Source organism: Dunckerocampus dactyliophorus, chromosome 10 (genome assembly GCF_027744805.1).
Source record: "Dunckerocampus dactyliophorus isolate RoL2022-P2 chromosome 10, RoL_Ddac_1.1, whole genome shotgun sequence".
NCBI lineage: Eukaryota > Metazoa > Chordata > Actinopteri > Syngnathiformes > Syngnathidae > Dunckerocampus > Dunckerocampus dactyliophorus.
The window spans coordinates 20,829,725-20,845,782 of record NC_072828.1 but is presented as its reverse complement, the minus strand read 5'-3'; the positions used below and the strand labels follow the sequence as shown (position 1 = coordinate 20,845,782).

The 16,058-nt window shown below is 40.5% G+C and overlaps 2 protein-coding genes across 2 annotated transcripts in view; both read right to left on the bottom strand.

Annotated features, from left to right (window-relative positions):
• Positions 1-7,747, bottom strand: part of LOC129189296 (ephrin type-B receptor 1-like) — a 93,886-nt gene extending 86,139 nt beyond the window's left edge. The window contains exon 1 of the mRNA XM_054790864.1: positions 6,796-7,747. Coding sequence (XP_054646839.1) covers positions 6,796-6,892 — 97 coding nt within the window. The 5' untranslated portion in view covers positions 6,893-7,747. The remainder of the gene's footprint in view (positions 1-6,795) is intronic.
• Positions 7,748-8,226: 479 nt separating this feature from the next.
• The window catches only part of LOC129189297 (glypican-1-like), a 41,184-nt gene continuing 33,352 nt past the window's right edge, over positions 8,227-16,058 (bottom strand). Inside the window, exons 7-10 of the mRNA XM_054790865.1 lie at positions 15,668-15,808; positions 15,272-15,402; positions 14,091-14,266; positions 8,227-10,580 (exon numbers count right to left, since the gene is read on the bottom strand). Of these exons, the coding sequence (XP_054646840.1) occupies positions 10,399-10,580; positions 14,091-14,266; positions 15,272-15,402; positions 15,668-15,808 (630 nt within the window). The 3' untranslated portion in view covers positions 8,227-10,398. The remainder of the gene's footprint in view (positions 10,581-14,090; positions 14,267-15,271; positions 15,403-15,667; positions 15,809-16,058) is intronic.

The window sequence follows — 16,058 nt, the reverse complement described above, 5'->3', positions numbered from 1 at the left end:
ACTGGCCTCTCTCCAGCAACCGACACATTAGTAATCAGGAGCAAGTCTTGAACCTACAACCCTCACGTTCCCAAAAGCAACAGCCTTTACAGACGCCCCCATTTGTCACAAATAAACAGCAACACATTTTTAAAACAGAGAAAATCATTTTGCTTAGAACCTTCCAGCAACACGGTCTCCTGAAATCTGAGAGGACACCTGTTCTCCTTCTTGGACCAGAACCAACAACCTGGTTTCTCTGTAAGGCTGCCAGTGTTACTTCCAACAGGATAAACACAAATCATAATGAATGAATCTTAAAGAACAGGATAAAAGTTCCAGCTTTATCCACAACGTTGCCAAATGTAGTGAAAGAAGGGGCCGAATCCACTCAGGAGACCATTATCATGTGAAATGACTTGGGGAAAAGACCAAATGTCAGCGTACATGAGTAAAATGTTCAGAAAGAAGAAATTCAACACAGGAAATAAAAGACAGGGTCCACCCAATAGACTTTACACGGATCTGACTGACACTGATCGGATTGGCCGATGATGGGCAGACAGTCCATAGCGAAGAAACGCATAAACACTAAGACATCCATGACATCATAAACTAGCCATCGCAGCTTCCAACCATTTGAATGAAACAGAAACATGTTGGCGGTGTTGGCGCTCATTCAAGTTGGGGTAGGTCTGAACGATTTATCATTTTCCGATCAAAATTGCGACTTCACATACCGCGATTGTGTAATCGTCAAAACTGCATTTTTTTCTCCGAGACACGATCTATGTCAACTATTTTAAACATGGGTCAGCCTCCTGACCCACATGTCAGTCTTTTAGGGACATGACGCACAGACTACAGTTATTTGTAGCTATTACCTAATAAAAATATACTTGACGCGTTGAATAAACAGGGGAAACTGTTGGAATATTTTCTTTGGGTCTGTTGTGTATAAAACATCTGATGTCAAGTAAACCCGTTTGCATGGCTACGTTTCGGCCACTGCGCACCAAATTTTGCTGCATCCAAAACTCTCACAAAACGTGGACGAGTCGCAGACATAACCAGCGTAGTCCGCACATGATGTAACTAAAATTGAAACGTGGAAGACTATCTCAAAATTAGTTGACGTCTGCCTTGATACACAATGGGAACCCCAGCGTATTTGTGCGGTATTTTTTCGTCAAAATTCAGACAATAACAAAAGTGACACTGACTCAAAGTCAGAAACATCGCATTACCTTTGGGATTTTTACTGATCTATTGTTGAAGGCATTTTTAGGATGCAAATGTTCTAATCTTTTGAACGCATGTTGTTTTTCGAAGCCACACTCTTCACTTAATTGTCCCCTGCAACTAAGCGGAACTACGTTCTTCATCACAGAAATCTGACCAGAACTGGACTTAGGAGACCAAGTGGGGGGTAAGTCGCTGTTATTGGACTACAATGCTGATGGGGATGTCATACAACTTCATGTCCAAAAATCCGAACTATCCCTTTAAGTATGCTCGGAAATCCTAGTAAATACACTCAAAGTGTGAATTCAACTTAAATGACGTGGTGTGTTTGAACGCAACCCCTCATGGCTCAGAAATAACAGGTTATATTCTTATCACTAACTTTGTAACTCTTAATTCGGATGTACAATTTGCAACATTTAAATATGCTGGAAAATACACTGAAAACGAGTAAATTTACCTTAAATCACGTGATGTCTTGGAACGCAAACCCTCATTGCTCATAATAACATGGTTGAAATAAAGTGTGATTCAAATGTTCTGCTACTATTAAAGAAACCAGTGTTAGGTACATAGATTCTTTAAGACATGTATCTTTTAGCTTGATTGATATTTTCAGTTAATTTGGAGCTGCTAATACATGCAAATATATAGAATCCATTTATTTTTCTTTCTTTAAAATACGGTAAGAATGGGCGTATTTCAAATGTTGATTAATCATGATTAATGGATTTGAAACCCATGATTAATCTGATTAAAAATTTTAATCATTTGACAGCACTACTTGTTTTTACATCATGCTTCAGCGGAAGGTGAAGTGTGTGCTCACTAACAATGCTTTTAATAACAGTGTTGGGGCTCATCCCCTAGCTCAGTGTTCCGTGCATGATACGTCACCATTTTGTAGCATGTTTGTGACAATTTAAGGAAAGTTTAAAGCATGACAGATACAGATGATAAAGCAACATACATTAAAGTGATACTATATTCTAATATGCAAATTGGTTAGAAAATAACTTTAAAATTCGCTTGCTGTGTCACGCCTTTGGTGCCCGTTTCAGGAGAATGACCCACATACTTTCCGTGTCACTATCACAGAGCTGCGATATAAAATACAGTAGCTTTTGCCCAGACGTTGAAAGGCTGACGAGTAGGTGGTCGATCAGCAATCACAAAACGAGTTACTTTCCACACCACACGAATATACCATCCACAGCCGTCTCTGTCACTGCACACACACACACAGGCTCCATCCACACAAGTGGAGTTTTAAAAAATGTCTGTCCAGAGATACATATTCACCGGCTGTCAAGCTTGAAAAAGCTACAGATGACTAGCGCATTATAACGCATCTGTTCATCGATATAGTGAAATATTAGATGTACAAGAGAGGTGGGCATTACGTCAATCTACCGGTAGATCGCCAAGGTAGTTTGGGTCGATCGCCTAAACGTCACTTTGTAGTTGTCATATGACATCAGTCAGCTGACATTAAGCTCCCCTCCTGATTCGCACTTGCTCCCCCGCACCGTTTCAAGCTACACACAAAGATGCAACTTTCATCTTTATTATTCTGATTATGGATGAACTAACTCTGCGGTAAGATGTCGATATCTATAACAAAAGTTATCTGTTCACTCGTAGCGGCTAGTTACGTAGAAAAAAAGCGTATTGTTTACTGGTGTCACGCAGCAGTACTGAACAAACTGCTGCGTGTCATGAACTCTACTACAGAAATCAGTGTTTTCTACATGTTCGCTACTTAAACTATTATTTCATGATGAAATAAAAAATGCGCCCATTGGTGAAACCTTTTCAACATGTTGCCTTGACTTCGGCTGCGTTGTCTTTTGCATAATCATTTTAAATTCTTGTAAATCGGTAATTTTTGATAGCAAATGCTAACTGGATGTGATACATGAACTGTGTGCCCTAATGAACGTAACATAGCTAATTTGACTGACATATTACCCTTACTCAGGGAGAGTGTGAGAGTGTGAATATTGCACTGAAGCTTGATTTGACGAAATTTGTGAATCAAATTGAAAACACAAATATCTGCCAGAACAATCGCAATTGCATTCTTCCCTAAAATCGTGCATGGCAAAATGTGTCAAAAATTGTTAGTGATACTCAATAAACTGTACATAAGTGTACTCAGTAAATGATCCATTTCTTTAAGTAAACCAGGGGTGTCCAAAGTCCGACCCGGGGGCCATTGGAGTTTGCAGCCCGCAGCTTGTTTTTTTATTGGCCCATGGCACATTGTAGAAATAAAATTAAACCATTAAAAAGAGCAAAATTAGCAAAAATAGAACAAAAGGGAAAACATGTAAAGAAACTCTGTGAAAACTTTTGAAGCCTTTTTACAAAGTTTTTCATTTTCAGTACGTGGCCCTCGGTGGAAAAAGTTTGGACACCCCCGAAGTAGACATATTGCTCCTTCACGAGCTCAGATCAGTTATCGATTTTTTTTCTTCACTCCCTAATCTGTGATCGGTCCCAAAAATCCTGACCAAAAAGTCTGCTACACAATGTTCAGCTCCAAATAAATCATTTTTAACAAGACCCTAGAGAAGATCCTCCAGCTCAAAATCTTGCCTTGTTAAAAAGGGAATGAAATAATTTATTGGAAGCTTAACAATGTGCAGACCTATCCTTTCTGCCCTGCAGCTTGTAATGAATCATCTTTGGTAAAGTGACATACTTTGAGGCAGAGGTGAACAGCCCAACATCCAAACCTGAGGTTTGGCGACACTATAGCTCATTTATCATTACTTATTGGCATTTCTATAGCAGAGTCTTGTTACGGGTAAACATCAGTGGGTCTATTTCATACTAAGATAGTTATAAGTTATAAAACATCACTCTATTAGACACCTACTTAACATGAGAAGGCCAAACAAGCCACCACCTACACAGCACCTATCCATCTGTAGCCGTCTCTCCTACACATAAGCCCGGTGTTCTGTTTAACGAAAATAGACCTGCCCTGCAACACATTTACATCTCTCCTAATGGGGTAGCCCTGCTGCGGAATCTGTCATTACACACGCCATTAGAACACTGCTATGAACAAATCCCACACATCTATATAAGACAGCAGCAATAGCGGCAGGAGGAGAAACTGAGGGAGTCTGCACAGTCAGGTTTGCTCATGATGGAGAAGTGCCAAAAGAAGGAAAAGTACAGTAGAAGAGATGTTCGAAGAGTGGAGACTGTGGAGGGCTGGGGAAGCAGGATTTGCAGGAAGTGAAGTTAAAGGGACAGGGTTATACTGCAGATGGTGACATTTGTTGGGCTTTGACAAGGACAAATACTCAAGCAACACTCAATCAGGGAAGTTAGGTTGCAGGCTATATCTCTGTGTGGGGGTTGTATGTTCTCCCAGTGCTTGTGAAGTCCGAAATCATGGTTGTCAGGTCAACTGAACATAGTCAATTGCCCATACAGTAGGTGTGAACGTGATTGTAGACAGTTGTTTGTCTATATTCTGCAAACTGGAGTCACAATTCTCATGACTTTGGACTCAACCTGACAATATCATCAAAGACTTGCAAATTGACTTGGACTTTGACGTCAATGGCTCGAGACCTGACACGGACTTTAGCCTGACGACTTAAAAGATTTTCAGAGTATGTGTCCCCATTCAAAGTATTCAACTAACGTGATCGTTATTATGTAATTTCCAGTAAGTCAACATATTTTCCCTATGAATCCTGCCTCACTGAATGCATCTGTTAACGTCCAACCAGGTTTAAGAACAAAGAAATGTGTGGATTACATTTCTGTGCACGGACTAAATCCTGCATTCTACATCAGAATGTTTTCTGTGGCTAAGGCTGAATCCCAATTCCACCCCTTACCCCTTATCTTACCCCTTATCTTACCCCTTACCCCTACGTTTTGCGCGTTAATGAGAATCAAGCGTTGTCCCAATTCTCCTTAAATCGAGGAGTAAGGGGTAAGTGCGAAGGGGTGTACAACCCTACAAACCAAGGGTCGTCGGGCAACAGACTTGAAACGTAGGGGTCGGAGGAGTTGACTTGGATACAACTCTCCCGCTGAAAGGACGGCAGAGCGGAGGCCGAAAGAAGCATAATTCTTGATTTTCACAGTAACGTCACACATGTTTTATAAGACATTCAATCCTTTACTACTCCACGTAAATATTGGGAGTTGAAGAGACACTGCTCATCCCGCCACTACTGCAGTAGCTGTCAGACATGATGTGCGGGTTCTTTAAGGTCTAGCAACTAGAACAAGCGAGTGAGGGAGCAGTACAGAGAGGATGAGACTGTTTTCCAGATCGCACTCTTCCATACTTACACCCAAACGCACTGTGTACTTAGTTCCTGAGGATGCACATTTTGACAGATCACAATATTTATCTGCTTCTTCTTCTTCTTCTTCTCTCCTTATTAATTGTGAATTGTAACCACTTGAGTTGGCCACTCCCCTTCCGCCACGTAGCCAAAATGGCGATGACTGAGTGTGGTTAAGCTCCATCACTGCTCACTCACAATGTTAAGTCAGTTGGCTTGTTATCACCCCTTCCCCTTGGGAACTCGGTTTTAAGATGAAGGAGTAGGGGTAAGATGAAAGGGAAAGGCTAAGGGATAGAATTGTGGAAGTGCACGTTTTGGAACACGACCTGTGTCTTTAGCGAAAAAAAGCTTGGCGCATGTCGCGGGTTGAAATAAAAGTTTCTACCAGAAAACTACGGCGGAGTCTTATTTCTGCAGAGGAGGAAATGTAAGGGATTAGCTCTGAAGTCAAGACCTTACAGACTTTTAGCCTTAGAGCAGAAGACAGAGCTCCCCTAGGGTCCCATCTAAGGTCTGGAGTCCTAAAAGGAGAGGCCAATGTGTGTCAATCTGTGCATCCAACAACACTGCAGCTATACTTACCTTTGGCTGTTACATGATAGCGTCTCTGCGTAGCCAACGCAAGAAAAGAAAACGGCGGCTCTTTGCTCAGGGAGCGACCACACCATTGGCAGTGAAACTCCTTCCAAAGGTGGTCTTACGTAAATTAGCTCTATTATTATATCACGTTAGGGCAAAAAAATCTGAAGCAGCAGATGGTTGGGAAGACACTCCAGTGACCCAAATTTGTATGCGTATACAAACAATTGAAAAGTCAGATTTCCAAAATATGTCCTCATATTTATTACATCCTTAATGTCCACCACGTCATCAAACAATTTAAATAAACCCAACAAGCTTTACCAATTTACACAGACATACACACGAAATAACAACACCCGCATGTACATTAGACTTTCCTCTGGATTGAATGGCAAAATTAGCAATGCTAAGACACAACGTTTGTAAAACTGAGTGCACTGAGATGCTCTTCTCGACATTTCCTCAGTAATTATACTAAGTCCTCACCAAAAAAAAACTTGCTGGAAATATTATTAAGTAAAACATATGACTTGACTTTCAACTAACTCATTTTGCATTGTTGGACATAACGATAAAATCATGCTCTGACTTATTTTACATTTGGGTCATATTCTTCTCATTTAAGCAGTAATTGATTACAGAGATGTTCTCGTGCTCTTACCTTCCACTGCACACACTGAAGTGATCGCGTATAGAAGAACCGCAGTTAAAGTGGTCAGCATGGTCACAGCAGTGAGCGTCCGTTTGTCCGCACCCATTATCCAGCTGACAACAAACCAAATCCCACTGAAGCACAAGTCAGGATTCCACTGTCGAACACTCACATCCCCATTGCGACTGTGTGACCCAGCAGCAGCAGACCGGTCTCTGAAACGTACACACTGCTGGTGAACCCTTCGCTTCTCCCTCTCCTCTCATTACCGCCTCTCCACACCTTTCTGACCAATTAGAAGAGAGGGTGGCGGATCATTAACCAATCACCTGCTATTTGACGCCTGATGCGCGTTCAATGCCCAACGGACAGGTCTGCGTGGATTCTTTGTCGGGAAGGCGACACCCAGTGGCCAAACGTCAAAACAGCAAGAAATGACAAATGACGTCTGTGAACTGAAAATTCAATAATGACCCAATACTGCCACCTAGTGTGTTACTTATATAAGTACATTACAATGAGATTTAGCTAAACACAGTAATCCATCAACTATGTTCTACAAATTAACGTTAATGGCATCCAGATTAGGATTTAGCGGTTTTATGTATTTTTGTGTTAACATTTAGATATCACCTTAATCACATATGCCACTGTAAGGTTTTTTTTTTTTTTTACACAGTGTATTAACACGTTGGGCCTACAATCGCAATAAAACCTAGGAGGGATTTTTTTTTTTTGGTAAGTAGAAATGTCTATCATGAATGAACCCGTCTTATAACATGTAGAAATTTAGCAAACAGCAAAGTTAAATGTGGTGAAATAGTTACATTTACTTTCAAAGCCAGGAGCGGCCTCGGGCAATTACAATTTACTACGTGCAAAACAAATATGTCCCATTCCAAAAACAGACAAATGTTTTTGTCCACCTCAACATCATTGAATATACAAATACCGATCATACGTCTGGTTTTACTTGACCGATTTACACCATTTAAAGACTCGTACACAATTTTAACACAAGTTAAAACACACCGTCTGTGTGGCTGTGTCATCATGCCACGCCAACCTATGAGGTCATGCACTCCTGGCAGTTAAAATAGCATTTAGCTTCCGAAGAATTTCAGACATTGTTATTCAGCTCAATCCCTATTTGATGTGTCTCGATCTGTCTTAGTAGTATCTTGACTTCATGTGCCTGAAAATGAAGACCTTCACAAATACTGTGCATGACTTCATCAGACATTCAAACACATGAATGTAGGATATAAAACAATTCATTATTCAGAGCCGCCCGCCTTACACACAGAATGTGCTGTGCATAGCAACCCACAATCCATGGGCGGTGGGGGGGCATTTTGCGCAAGGGGGTGCATTCTTTGCAAATGTGCAAAGGATGTGCATCACTGCCAGGAGGCACAGAGCAGCAGGCAGGGGAGGAAAAAAAAAAAAGAGATGTGTAATCCGACACTGCACTCTTTGCCTCGATGGTTGACAGCCTGCAGCAGAATGAGAAATAAATGGCAGAAGTTATCTGTTCATTCCTGGTGGTGTCATGGTACAGCTGCTACCTTTAAAGGCAGAAGGTACGGTTCGATCCTCGCTCCAAATGCTCTGCCATCGGTTATTATTGTAGAAACACTCATCCGTGACAAAATTGACTGATACAATCAGAGTTTAATGCGTGGGATTTGTGATTCGGAACACATTAAAAAAGAATAAAAACAGTTACATACACATGTCACTTTAACTCCATGTGTATGAGAGGGGAATCACGGTATCGAGTCCTAAAGACCCAAATAAAGGCAGGCCTAGTACAGATTTTCTGTATTTTGTGGCATGAAAACAGTCAACATTCTGCAAAAAAAAATGTATTTTCTGTGTACTGTGTCATATTTGAAACTAGGGCGGCACAGTGGAGCGTGTAGTTAGCACATCAGAGCTTGTGGTTGACAAATCTGCATCACAGCGAGGACATTCTGGGTTCAAATCTTGGCTCAGACCTCTCTATGTGGAGTCTTCGTGTACTCCCGGCGTTTATGTGGAGTTTGCAGGCTTTTCCCCATGTTTGTGTGCGTGGGTTTACTCCGGGCACTTGACTTTCCTCCCACAGTCCAAAACCTTGCATGTTATGGTAATTGGAGACTCTCTATTGTCCACAGGTGTGAGTATGTGTGTGTGAATGGTTGCTTGTCTCGATGTGCCTTGTGGCTGACGGGCAGGCAGTCCAGGGTGCACCCTGCCTCTCGCCCAAAGTGAACTGGGATAGGCTCCAACTCATCCGTCACCCTGAGCGAGGATAAGCACAAAAACTGACATGAACAAGTACAACAATTAAATGCCGAAAGCATGAAAAAAAAAAAAAAACGTTTGCAAGAAATTAATTCATAAAGGTTTCATTATACTTGTTGGGTTGCTTGCTCCTTGCGGCATCAAGGTAAAATCTTCTCAAATGATTGTGTGCTCCTTTTTAGCGTGAACGCTTTTGTTTTTCTTTTATTCGCTGTTAAAAATACTCACAATAATCAGGGTAGTGTATTCAGTCAAGTGTTAAAAAAGTAAGAAATGCTTTGGTTTGCCTTTATCCTCCGCTAATTCTGATGTGTCGCTTCTGAAACGTCATATGGATCGGTGGATTAAGGGAGGCGTGAAGTCAGCGAAGAATCCCTTTGAGTTTTTTCGTGTGTGTTCAGACATGCTCTCAGTGTGTCAGCCAGAAGTGGAATAATGTGAATGTTTTTTTTTTTTTTGGGGGGGGGGGGGGGGGGGGTTGTCCATCACAGCAAGATAAAATCATGGATTCCAGGAAACTGCTAGTCTGTGCTTTGCTCAAAAGTGTTTGATGATGACGTCCCGGAATCCGTGGATGAACTGTAACATTTGCAGTCACGACATCTCGCACGTTTAAAGAAGGTGATTATTTTTCTGCAGCAATGTCAATAAATCCGAGACCAAATATCTGTTCAGCCACCACACACCACAAAATCTTGACAGTTACATCACAGGTAATGGGGGGCGGGGTCATTCCCAATACAGTTTTTAAACTAAAATATATGCACTGCACATCCATGGCTCATTATGGTGCCAGTCTGGTAGCCAATGTATGCAAAGGTACTATACAGTGAATGGAAGACACACATACATACATTTACATCTTACACAATTTTGGTCACATACACATCCATGACACCAGGTAGAAAAATAAAATGAAATGGAAAAAGCCTCGATGAACGCATAACAAAAAGGGCCAACACAGCATTTGTCACTGAACTCAGTCCCTATTGACAGGACCTTGTAAGAAGTCCATAACTTATAACCCACATTCCATTCTTCAACATCAGTTGTCAGTCTTTTCATCACCACTCTCTCCATTGTGTCTCACTCTGTTCATGATTCCCTTCCTGGAAATTCCTTGAAACCAGCTCAACAAAAGGACGGAATCAAACTATAGTAGAATGGAGAAAAACAGGAGCCAGTGTTTCGCCTTCTCGTCAAAGACTCATTCTTTTTTTTTTTTGTAAAGTTGCAATTCAATCTTCATTCCACTGAACTCAATTCACCCATCCCATGGTCCAGTCCTTCTCTGGACTTCAGGGTCAGGCAGACGGTAGCGCGTCATCGACAAAGTAGCAGGACAGCCAGTGAGAGCAGTGGTAGGCGGCGACACAGTCGGCTTTGGCACGTGGCTGCACCAGTGACTTGGTTGTTGTCTGCAGGGTAGGCGTACAATCCTGGTCTACTCCGAGGACACTGGCCACTTAGGCACATGCCGCTTCCTGAGCCGCTGATGTCATCACCTAGGCAAAAGCAACATCAGAATATTTAGTCTACACGCATGAACAATGTGATTGTGACTGGGCTTCACATTACACGCAGGTCTTATGTCAGTGCATCTGATGACACAGGACGACAAGAAATTCCAATGTCGGGCAAAAATAACAACCTGTCATCATACAGTTCACCAACGAACAGAACATGGTGGCATTACTGAAGCAGAGAAGCAAGCTGAAAAGGCACAAACGACTGACAATCTGACGAAATGCAACGCTGACGTCGCCAAGAAAGCACGCGACTTAAGGAAGCAGGGAACAATTCAAGGTACTTGCAGCGGCAACTGCAAAATCAAGTCAAATGGAGGACCAAAGCAAGCAAAAGTACTTGTTGTCAAAGACATCAAGGAAATGCACGACACCTCGACTACAATGAAATTAAGGACAAAACTCCCAAAGGCTCCATGCAGCTGGAAGCCAACAACAATTGACAATAACAACTCCAATAAGAAACCTGTTTACGACCTTCTAAATACCGTTTTTAACATTATTAGAACCACTTAGACAAGAAATAACACCCATATAGTCACCTTTACACTCACACTACCCAATATAGTAGACATAAGAGTCAATAAGTCATATAAGACTCGTGCTCGTGTGTTTTGCTATACAGTCGTCCCTTGCTATATCGCGGTTCGATTATCGCTCCCTCGCTATATCTCGTTTTTTTTAAAAAATCAATTAGTACATGATCGCTGTGTCGTGGTAGGTTATGGTCTATTATTAGTCAAAACATATTGAAATACAAGTGATATGCAGTATTCTAGTCACAAGGCGGAAATAATGACACAAACATTGAGACATTGCCTTACATTACCTAACATGCCTTAACATTGCATGGAGTCATGAAGTCAGATAAAAAGTTCTCCTCCCATTCTGTGTGGAAGTGGTAAGTTTTTGGCATCTTAGGTTTAGAAGAAATAAATCCGAGGCTATCTTGTTAGCTCACTAGCTTGCGAGCTAGCGGCCGTCTCTAGTCCCTGCAGTATAAGAGCTGTGCAATGTGTTGTAAACAGTGAATAATAGGAGTGTAAAGGTGACAAAGCCAGGTTATTTCATGTCTACAGGGTTCTAATAATGTGAAAAAATGATTTTACAAAATCATAAACAGGCTTTCTATGCTCCAACTACAAAAATATTACTTTTATTAACATTGAATCATATATGGCAGAAATTCATTTAACACGGTTAGGTCTCAAAACCAATCGACCGCTATAAACGAGGGACGACTGTAAATGTGTTCCCTAGGGGAACAGAGCGAGTGGCGGACAGGAAGTAACGTTGGGGGCTCAGAACTGAGTTTCAGCCTACCGTGCATTACGCCCGCAACAGCGGCACGCTTTTTTTAAATTAGGGATTACGGGATTATTATTGTGCCTGTTGCGAGATAATTCAAACCTGCCATAAAAGCCTGTTGTTCCGGCGATCAAGTCTGGCACTTGTGTGTCTCACCGAACATTACAGTAACATTACTGACACTGTACGATACTATGTCAACATCTTTGAATCCCTCCTCTGAATGCCTTATATTTGCATTTTACTATATTTAGCCATTTTTATGCTTTGAATATGCTGAACATTAGTATTACCATATCTAACGTATTGTGTGGAGATATGGGGAAATAATTACAAAAGCAATCTTCACTCACTCACTGTACTGCAAAAAAGATCTGTGAGGATAATTCATAATGCCAAGTATAGAGAACATACAAACCCTTTATTTTTAAAATCACAGATATTAAAATTCGCAGATTTAGTACACTTTCAAACCGCTAGAATAATGTATAAAGTTAATAATAACTCGTTACCCAAAAATCTAATCAAGTATTTCTCAATCAGAGAGGAGAAATATGATCTTAGAGGAAAATTAAACCTAAAACATTTATATGCGAGAACAACGCTGAAAACCCACAGCATTTCCGTGTGTGGAATTAAATTATGGAACGGATTGAGTAAAGAACTCAAACAATGTACAGAGATGAGCAAATTCAAAAAACAATACAAGCAGTTGATGTTTGCTAAATACAAGGCAGAAGAGTCCTGATTGTTCTGTCAGGTTTGTTATTTTATTTTATTTATTTTTTTATTTTCTATTTTATTTTATTTTATTTTATTTTATTTTTTATTTATTTAATTAAATTTTATTTTTTATTTATTTATTTTTATTTATTTTTTTATTTTTTTTTTTTTAAATAATTTTCTTTGTTGTGTTTAAAAAAAAAAAAGGAAAGGGAAAAAAAAAAAAAAAAAAAAAGCTTTGTTCTTATTTATTTATTTATTTATTTATTTAGTATTGTCATCATTATTATCATTATTATGAATGTTCTCTCTTTTTTTGGGGGGAGGGTTATCTCACCGTTATCTATTATGTGTTATCCTGACTATCACTGAAAACATGACATGGAATCCAGGAAGTGAACTACATGTACTGTACTAGATGTAGAATGGATGGGGGGTAGGATTAAATAAGCTTTGCTTCTTCCTACTCCTTTTGGACATGTGGAACTGTCAAAGAATGATTCACGAGATGTATTCCATTGTAACCTTCATGTTCAAATAAACTAAACCAAACCAAACATTATCTTAAATATGCTTTTTTTTTAAGTAACAATAGGCCATATTCAACCACAAAAAAAGCATGATTTATGAATTAATATACTTTTGAAAAACTGTGATAAAGTGAAGCTGCAAATCAAAGTGGCGAGGCACGACTGCAGCGTCATTGTCGGTATGTTCCTTTCCACCTCCCTTTCTTTTCACACAGGAAGTGAACAAAACGTAAATGACAAAATGTGAGCGAGTGCAGTATTGCGTGTCAACATGTAAAAGTTATGGTCTGAATGAACTACCAGCAATAAATACGGAGAAGGGTCCTTTTATGACATGCCGAATTGCGCAAATTGTGTGATGTTCCTTAAGACAACTTGTTAAGCGTGTCTGAAGCAAATTAACCATACCATATCATTCTTTTTTATTCATTCATGGGATATCCAGTCAAATATCCTCAACTGTTCAGTGCCCAGTGCATCCCTGCATGCACCAGTAGAATTTACCACAAATTTAGCCACGATTATTTTAAAGGTTGAATATATTATTTGGATCTATTGGTATTAATACATTTTGACTAGTAGGAATTACATTTTCCTCAGGTTCAGACCATTCCAAGTACTTACCATACATGTACATTACTACATTATAACAGTGCTGTCATCATTGTCTGTTTAATTGAGACAGCTGTAATATTGGAGCATCCCATTCCAAATGCTAGTAAGAAGATAAGAACGCCAGATCAGGAGAGGAATTAACATACTCTCTGATGTCAATTTGCAGCTGTGGATAAGTTCCGTGTAAACAAGCAAAGCAGCTTTATGCTTGGCTACACATTATGTAAATGTTGTACAATCCCTTTGCAAAGAAGGTACAGTATAGATGCAGTAGCTTCTTCCAAAAAAAAAAAAAAAAAAAAACACGACTCACTTGCATCCTGGAAATCCACATCATTGCCATCCAGAGCATTTTTTAATCTGTTGCTCGTAATTTTTAGTTGCATGATCTGTTGACGGATTGTCATATCTGGCTTAGTGATGTCAAGTTCCACCTCTGGATTGTTGATCTGGTTGGCTAAGCCATCACCCATCGCTTCAGGAAGGTACCTTCATTAGGGAAGCACAAAGAAATGGGACGTGAATGTGTGTGTGCGTGTGTGTGTGTGTGTGCGTGTGTGTGTGTGAATGACAGTAGCGACAAACAATTTCTCACACTCTGCATAATTTGCCACACGTAGTCAACAAGCCGACTTCTTGACTTGAGCTCTGCTTTTGTTGTTTTTCCGGTTCGTGCTTTGTGTTCTGCAAGGCTGCATTTAGGCCACATTCTGTATAAGCGCCGCGTCTACTCCAAAAAATGTCACATTTGTCAGTTTTTTCAACCGTTAATCTTATTCACAGACTTGATCCTGCTCTATTTTTTGTTCTCTTTTCCCCACTGTGAGCTGGTATTTCTTTGTACCACTCCAATGTGTGTGTGTGTCCGACTGAAATGTGTGCAAATGTGGTTTCAATATGTCAACGTCAGTACAGTTAAATTGTACAATTCGGACTGGCCTTTTATTGTGGCCAACCTAAGGCGTGTGTGGTAATCATGCCGTCGAAACAGCATGTTGATATCCTGTGAGGCGGATGAATTAGGAATTCTCACTAACACCGATTTAGACGGATTTGTGAATGTTTGACAGAGATAGGCCTTTTGTGTACACAGAAAAAGTTTTAGCTCATGAAAAATGGGAGCAAAAGCAAGCATTGTGTGTATATTTTTGCTGAGTATACTTTTATATTCTGTTAGAACGTCTTCAGGAGACCCCAGTCGGCTTTTGTGTTAAATAACTTTTCTCCTCATTATGCTGCCTTGTTGGTGAACACTCCTCAACACGATGTGTGTGAATTCTATTAGGATATGTTGCAAGGACAGCGCTGACATCAGCAGAATTGTGATCCGACATGAATTAGCGCAGCGATAATAGGCTGAGGCAGGCAAAAATGAAACGCACACAGGGATTTGATAAGGAAAAGCATATGTCAGTGTGAACTTGAAAAAAACATCTACACGCTCAGTAAGAGCTCAGGATGCTTGACGACAGAAAGGGCGCTTGTCTTTCTCACCTGGCTTTGGTTATGCCATTCCAACATTTGTCCTGATTGGTTCCGCCTGCTGCCAATTTACTGCAAAGTGCGACAGGGAGCTGGAGCCAATACTGCCTCATCTCCCTTAATTTACTGGAGAGATCTGACACCTGAGGATGACACCGTCATGAAATATCTGTAATATGAGCAATGCCAGCAAAACAAAACAACCTCTCGCTGTTCAAACGTAAATCAAACAGAAGACACTGATGTGCATGTGTTCCGACTGTGGGAAAAAGAACAAAATGATCATTAATTTCACACAGAGTGGTCTAAATTGGATTGAAACTCAGAACCACCCATCTGCGAGGCGCAACCGCGTGGTCCACAGTGCTGCTGTGAGGGTTCGATAATAAATTCGTCATATTCACACACCTGCATCTCAAGTCTGAGGCCTGCAGTGGGAGAGGGTTTGTATTCTGAGGCCGTCAGAGAGCCGCTCTTCTTTTTCTTTGGCTCTTGAAATGTGGGACTTCCTGTGCCGGGTTCACCTGGAGTTCCGCATGTTTGGTACACCTACACATTCCAAACCACAGAGATACAAATTCACTTTACAACATTTGGACTTCGAAATAGCTGTGCTTGGTAGCTCTGGCTGTACTACAGATCAGCCACTAGATGTCACCAAAGAAACATTTAAAATATTCATTTTGTTGTCATTCGTTTTTCCCTTGTTTGAATGTGCATTTATCAAACCAGGTTTGTCGCGGTTTTCAGTCCTTATTTAACATATCAAATCATACACTGGAACCAACCAGCGTCAATA